General features: G+C 37.7%; 1 protein-coding gene across 1 annotated transcript in view; it reads right to left on the reverse strand.

The window, feature by feature from the left end:
- Positions 1–1238, reverse strand: part of LOC110108092 (transposon Tf2-1 polyprotein) — a 4945-nt gene extending 3707 nt beyond the window's left edge. The window contains 2 exon segments of the mRNA XM_028695984.1: positions 42–1020; positions 1116–1238. Of these exon segments, the coding sequence (XP_028551817.1) occupies positions 42–1020; positions 1116–1238 (1102 nt within the window).
- Between the last annotated feature and the right edge of the window lie 6517 nt (positions 1239–7755).

The raw sequence follows: 7755 nt of genomic DNA on the forward strand, positions 1-7755 counted from the left end.
AAAAAGAACTCTGCCAAACTTATTAGCAATCAAAAGTATACCTGTCACCACCTCCTCTGAATCTTTAGCTTCTTGGGGTGTAATAACAAACACTCTAGCCTTCACAGGTTGATTGCCTTTAACATCTGATGCTTCTTCTTTAAGCTGAACTGGTGGTCTTCCTTGTACTTTTGACCTTCCTTGAAATTGAGTTTTTCCTGTCTGATTGCCTTCCAAATATCTCTTATGTTGTGTCTGTTCCTTATATCCCTGATATCCCTGTGGCCTGATATTGAGTCTTCTTTCTTTAGGGCAATCTACCTTGCGATGACCCATCTCATCGCATCTAAAACATCTTCCGGATCCCACCAAACACTGACCAAAATGTCGCTTCCCACACTGCTCACATAAAGGTTTTTCAAACTGACTTTGCTTTTGTTTATCATCAAACTTTGGCTTCATATTTTTGAATCGATCATCTCTTTCGAATATCTTCCTTTTGCCTATTGGTTGCTGCTCCAGACTATGCTTAGAAAAATTCAACTCATTTTCAATTCTCCTGGCTCTCTCCACTAAGACTGAGAATTCATTGATATCAAAAGGCGCCAATGTAATTCGTAGCTGATCCCTCAGGCCTCTCAAAAATCTGTGACACTTCTCCTCCTGGGTGCTGACATAGTGTGGCGCATATCGGGACAAAGATGCGAACTCAGCTTCGTATTGCATAACTGTCATAGACCCCTGAGTAAGATTGAAGAATTTGTCTTGCAGAGCCAGCCTGGCTGAAGGAGGAATAAACCAGTCTCTGAATGCCCTTACAAAATCATCCCAATGTATACTGGTGAGAGACATCTGTCTAAATTTTTCTCTATGTTGTGCTTGCCACCATCTTTCTGCTTCTCCTTCTAGCACAAATGTAGCCAATGGTATCTTTCTATTTTCAGGACATATCATACCATGTAGAATCTTTCCAATCTTTAACAACCAGCCATCAGCCACTGCTGGATCACCAGTACCCTTAAATGCTGGCGGTTTAAAAGTCTAAAATAATTTTAAATGTCAATCCACTTCACTGTAGCTTCAAATCTGGGTCCACTGCTGGTAGAAGATTTTTCCATAGCTGTCATTTTATCTACCACTTGTGAGATCAAAAGCACAACATCTTGAAGCTCTTTAGACTTATTTCCCTCATGCCTTCCTGTTTCTGTATCTGGCCTGGAAGACTGTCCAGTCATTCTTTCTGGCAACTCCTCCGACATATTTATCTGTATGCAAATAATTAATTCATATAATATATCAACTCATATTAATAAGCATTAATTAATTAAGCGTGTTATGTACATATGCTATTGTACTAAATGTCATGCATATTTCTATTAAAACTTGATTCAACCTATAGCTCTGTATATATCAGATTCATAATATTTCATCCTACCTCATGACATAAATCCAAATATGCTTCCATTTGATTTTAATTAGGCTCTGATACCAATTTCTGTCACACCCCAGTTTGGCTCACCCTCTACCACAAACTGAAGTATAACAGAGAAGGATTTCAACATATCAAACTCCTTTCTTAACAACAGGAAGCATGTAATATTACTTACTGAACATCAACATAATTAAAATAATTACAGAGCTCTACTAAAACTTTTGAACTTTACTTACATATCAAAAGGTTTATACAGCTATTATTCAGATCTCCTTGTACTCCAAAACATCTTTACATCAAGAATAGATGTTCACCTCTTTCTCGCCTAGTGCCCTATGGGCTCCTTTCCCTTACCTGCAGTACAACCACTGTTAATGAGCTATTGCCTAATGAAATACACTAATAATAGACAAGAATTAATAATAAACAAATAAGAAATGCTTAACAATGTTAACATATTGAAATGTCATATTGAGCCTGAAAGTGCATAACCATATTATTTATCTTACAAAAATTATTCCACATCTTTAAATAAGTTATATAATGGCTATAAGCTTTTGCACCTTTTCAACTTTCCAAATCAAGGTTGGGTCTAACTTTCCAACTTTTAGAATGGAAGCTGTTCTCTCATTCAGGGTTGAGTCAAATTTCTCAACTTCTACAATTAAGAGTGTAGGCTTACCTCATCAGGTCATTCGTCTTTCCTTGTGCGGGCCAATCCCCCATATATAACTTATTTCATCTTTTATATAGTCATCCTTTTTAGCCCTAATGACATATACTTTTGATGACATAGTTGCGCTTTAGCTGCCCTTTTGCTGCCCTTTAGTTGCACTTTAGTTGCACTTTAGTTGCGCTTTGGTTGCACTTTTGTTGCGTATTGGTTGTGCTTTTGTTGCGCTTTAGTTGCACTTTGGTTGCACTTTGGTTGCGCTTTGGTTGCACTTTTTGCTCATTCATTAGTTTTTGAATATATACCCTTTTATGCTTATGAAATCATTAATATCGCTAAAGATTACCCTTTACATAACAATTTCATACATATACAACCATATTCATACAAAATAACCAAAATAAACTAGAATACATGTGATCATAAACATAATCAAGAAGAAGTGCAATAAGAAAACATTTACTAATTCTTATAATCTTGTTTAGGTATCTCACCTCGTTCTCTAGGGAAGTCGGGTCAGTTCGTTCTCCTAAAGTACCCTTGCCTCCTTTCCTTTTATATACAATCTAAATCATGATTGATGACATTCAAATTTACATTCAAATAATATTATAATAATTTATATGAAAATCTTATAAGTTTACCTCAAAGAAGTTTTTCTTCAATCACACCAATGTGACCTCTCTTCTCCTAAGTCTCCTTTCTTCACTTTCCCTCCCAGTTACACCAACTTAGCCTGCATCAGTTTCCACCACTCTTCTGCACAACCAGCTTCAGCATTTTATTGAATTCCAACAACTAGATTTCAGAAATTTATTATCTGAAATCCTCCTTCAAAGCATCTCACAGCAGCAGCCTCAACAAGTGCCTCCCGCTACTCAGCTTGAAGCTGGCTTCCGATGTCCAAGGAGGGACGGGTGGGGAAAAGAAGCTAATGTCTCCACATAATAAATCACATTATAATAACCCTTCTAATTTCACTAAACCTTCTCAGTCATTCTCAGCCCTAGGATTTCCATCAGCTTCATGCATATCAGTTTAAGTGGAATTGCTACAGTAATTGAGTGGAATTGCTACAGTTATTGAAGTACATGCTATTAAATAATTCCCTAATACTTAGCCTTTAATCTAGCTGTCATTTAAACCATAAACTATAACTAAATACAATCAATTAAATAATTAATTTCATAATTTAAAAAAAAAATGCTTGGAATTCAACTAAACTGTATATAATAATAAGCTCACATTTAGAGGAAGTTGATGCTTACATTATTTTAAATATATTTGAGAGCCTTATAACTTATGAGTAAAAAAAATTTTTTATGAAAAAAATTGATGTAATCTTTTTTACCATTATTATTCTATCAAGGCATCCTAGATGTATTATGTTCTAACTTTCTAATGGAGGGAAGATTGAATATGAGGCAAGGGAATTTTTCCCTCTTCGAACATATGGGACAAGGCTATCTTACTTTAATTCTTAACAATAACATATAAAGGCTTATTGTTTGGATGTGAAATCTTATTTCTTGTCGATACCATGTGAGAGATATATTACTTATTTTTGATTGGTTGTGCCTAGTTCTAAGCATAGTATGATGTTTCTTATTAAACGACTCTCATTCATCTTGATGCATATAAAATAAAATGAATCTATGAATAAGAGAAGCGACTTTGTACTTGTGCTTTTGATAGCTAGATTCTAAAGAATATATAGATGTGTCTTATCCTTGATTATTAGTGTGCCTTAGACATGCTTGACAACGTGCTAAGGATTTGCTTGCCATCATGCTTTGGCCGTACCAGCCAGCGTGCCCAGGCCTTGCCTGCTAGTGTGCCCAGGCCTTACCTACATGTGTGCCCAAGCCCATTCAAATGTACTCATAAGTACTCAATGTAAGACTTTTAGGCATCACGATAGCAAAATGGGTACATATGGGTATATGTACAAGTAAAAATGTATTTTTTGTAGAAAAGAATTAAGCTTTTTAGCAATTGTTTAACTAATAGAACATTCTAGACAAAGTAGGCCCTGCCTGTCTATTAAACGGGAGCCCAAACATGATACGAAGTCATTTTTCTATCAACAAACTTACAGGACATTGCTATTTTGTTATAATTCTTAATGAGAGAACATAAAGAATTATTATTTTGATCTGAAACATTTGTTTCTTATAAACACCATGTGAGAAATCTAACACATGCCTTTGATGGGTTGTGCCAAGTTCTTAAAACAATATGTTGCTTCATATTAGATGGCTTATTCATCTTGATTCACACACGATAAAATGTATCCATGATTAAATGAACCAACATGTTGCTTTTTCCTTTTATTGTTGGTTGTTCAAGAATAATTAGATGTGCCAAGTTACACATCTAAATTATGCCTCAAAGACAGCATGTTCTTGGCCCTGTGCCTTAGCCCTACTTGCAAACATCAAGAGACCTTAGTTGTCCAAATGACTAGGCCCTACTTGCTAGTGTGTCAAGCCCTAGATGCTAGTAAGGCCAAGCCTTGCTTGCTAGTTATCTAAGCAGTGCCAACTAGGTAGCCTATACCCTCTACCATCCAGCATGCTTAGGCCTTGCCTACTAGTGTGCCTATGTCATGGTTACTAACGTGATCAGATCCTACATACCAGTGTGCCTAGGACTTGATTCCTGGTGTGCCAAGGCCTAGGCTGCAAGCATGCCCATGCCATGCCTGCCAGTATCCGTAGGTCCTACCTACCAGGATGTCCAGGACATGGCATATTGCTTAAGCTTTAGCTGAGAGCATGCTGATGCTCTACATACCTGGTTGCCAAGGCTATACCTGCCACCATGCCTAGGACTTGCCTGGTAGTGGCTCAAACATTGCCAGCCAGTAAGCCAATCCATGCCAGTTAAGTTTCCAAAGCCTAGCCTACTAGCATGACAATGACCTGGCTGCCAGTATGACATAGCCCTGCCTGCCAGCATACCTAGGAACTTGCTACCAACATGCCCATACCCTGGCTGCTAGCATACCTAGGACATCTCTGCCAGGTCTCCAAGGCCCTAGGTGTTAGTGTGCCTAGTGCATATACCTACCAATATCCACTAGAAAATGTACTTATAAGTACACCATTTAAGATTTTTAGGTTTCAAGATGGCATGCTGGGAATTAGTGGGGTTATATACTAGAAAAAAATATGGTTTTTATGGAAAAAAATATAAGCGTTTTGGCCATTTTTGAACTACCAAGATATTCTTGATGTACTATGTCTTGTCTAACTAACAAAGTGAAGCTTGAATATGATGGAGAGGCAATTTTGTCTCATCGGACATATAAGAAATATCTATTATGCTATAATTCTTTACAAGAGCATATAAAGGCCTGTTCTTTGGATGTGAAATCTAATTTTTCATCAACACCATGCGAGAGACATAACACTAACCTTTAATTGGTTGTATCTAGTTCCTAGCTTGAATATGATGGAGAGGCAATTTTGCCTCATCGGACATATTTAGCATCTAAAGTACGTTGCTTCATATTAGATGACCCATCTACATCTTGATTCATATAAAATAAAAAGAATCTGTGAATAAGTGAAGTGACTTGTTGCTTGTGCCTTCTATTATTAGATTCTAAAGAACATTTAGATGTTCCTTATCCTTTCTTGTTAGTGTGCCTTAATCATGCTTGTTAGCATGCCAAGGAATTGCATGCCATCGTGCTTAGGCCTTGCTAGCTAGCATGCCAAGGCCCTACCTGCCAGTTTGCCCAAGCCCATTCAAATATACTCATAAGTAATCAATTTATGACTTTTGGGCTAAATCATAATATGTTGGGTACACATGAGTGCATGTACAAGTAAAAATGTACTTTTTGTGAAAAACAAATTAAGCCTTTTGGCCATTTTGGAAGTACCAGAGTATTCTGGATGAAATTGGTCCTACCTATCTATTATAGGGGAGTGAAAACATAACACAGAGTCATCTTTCTATCAACAAACTAGCAAGACATTGCTACTTTCTATAATTCTTAATAAGAGGAAATAACGGCTTGTTGTTTTTGTCTTAAACATTTATTTCGTATCAACACCATGCTAGAGTTTTAACACTTACCAATAATGGGTTGTGCCTAGTTCTCAGAAAAATATGATCCGTCATATTAGATGGCTTATGCATCTTAATGCACACAAGATAAAATGTATCCATAAATAAATATAGCGACATGTTGCTTGTACCTTTTATTGTTAGTTTCAAAAGAATAATTAAATGTGCCATGTTACACTTCATAGTTGTGCCTCATAGCGAGCTTTTTGTTGTCCATATGTGCAACTGCTAGTGTGACTCTTCCCTGCTTGTGATTATGCAAAGGCCAGCTTGCTAGGTTGACAAGTCCTTGGTGGCTAGTGTGTGAAGGATTTTCTTACTCAAGCCTTGCATGCAAATTATTCAGGTACTGCTCGCCAGGTAGCACAGGATCTTTGCTTGCCAAAATGGCAAGGCACTGTCTAACAGTGTGACGGTGCCCTTGTTATCAGTGTGTCTTTGCCTTGCCTGCAAGCTTTGTCACGGCCTTGCTTGCTAGTGTTCCCATGCCATGGTTTCCAACGTGCCTATGCCCTAATTGCCATCATGCCTAGGCCTAGAGCATGCATGCCAAAGTCTCCTTACAAATATACTTATAGTACTCAATTTAAGATGTTTGGGCTTCAAGATGGCATGTGTGTCTAAATTGTATTTTCATGCACATTGGATGGAATGTTCTTGTGATGAAATGAAGCAACCCTATGCTCGTCCCTTCGGTTGTTGGATGCAAAAGATTTAATAAATGTGCCAAGTTGCATGGCATCATTGGAATTATTGGAGTATATACTCAATATGTTACTTGGCATTTTACATCTTACATGGATGTTCAACTTGCCAAAACTTAACAACTATACGTGGCTTGTGGGTGCTCACAGTCCACATCATTACCTTGACCCTTTTATTTTCTTGTTATCGGAGTTGGCCTACTCTTCGATATTGGCAAGGTGGATAACGTTGCTGGTATCCAAATACATAAGAGGGAGCTGTGGTATCCTGATCCAAATTAGCGAATAAAGGCCTCAGAGGGAATTAGATGAGGAATTGGGTGACCATTTATCCTTCCTAATGATATTACCTGCCATGATACATGCCCTACTCATAAATACTGTATCCCTAGCTTCCATACTTTGGATGATGCAAATAAAGGAGTTTGGAGCTGTAGTGATAACATGGAACTTACAAAAGGGATACAATTGATGCTTGAGTTCACTAAATAGATAGAGAAAGGACACTCTTCTACCGATAAGCTTGTCTACAAGAGCCTTCCAAGTTTTGTAATGTTCTTATGGATGGCTTCCACCTCCGGTTCCATAGAGATTCCAACATTGACAAGGAAAGTCTCCTCTCTCATCTTATCAAAAGAGACATATTATACTTTACTCCAAGCAAAGGGGGCACTAGGTGGTGCTCTAGATGATAAAGAAGGAGCATGTGCGGGCTAGTCTTGAAGGCTAGCAGAAATATGGGCCTTGGTGGCGTACCCACAAACACCTACTAGGCAAGATGTTCTAGCAAAAAGTTGAGTAGTTGAGGTTTTATGAGGAGATTCACACCAACGTCAAGGACAATCCTTCTGCAATAAAGCCCCATTAGATCCATAAATCAAACCAGC

Source organism: Dendrobium catenatum, unplaced genomic scaffold, assembly GCF_001605985.2.
Source record: "Dendrobium catenatum unplaced genomic scaffold, ASM160598v2 fragScaff_scaffold_716, whole genome shotgun sequence".
NCBI lineage: Eukaryota > Viridiplantae > Streptophyta > Magnoliopsida > Asparagales > Orchidaceae > Dendrobium > Dendrobium catenatum.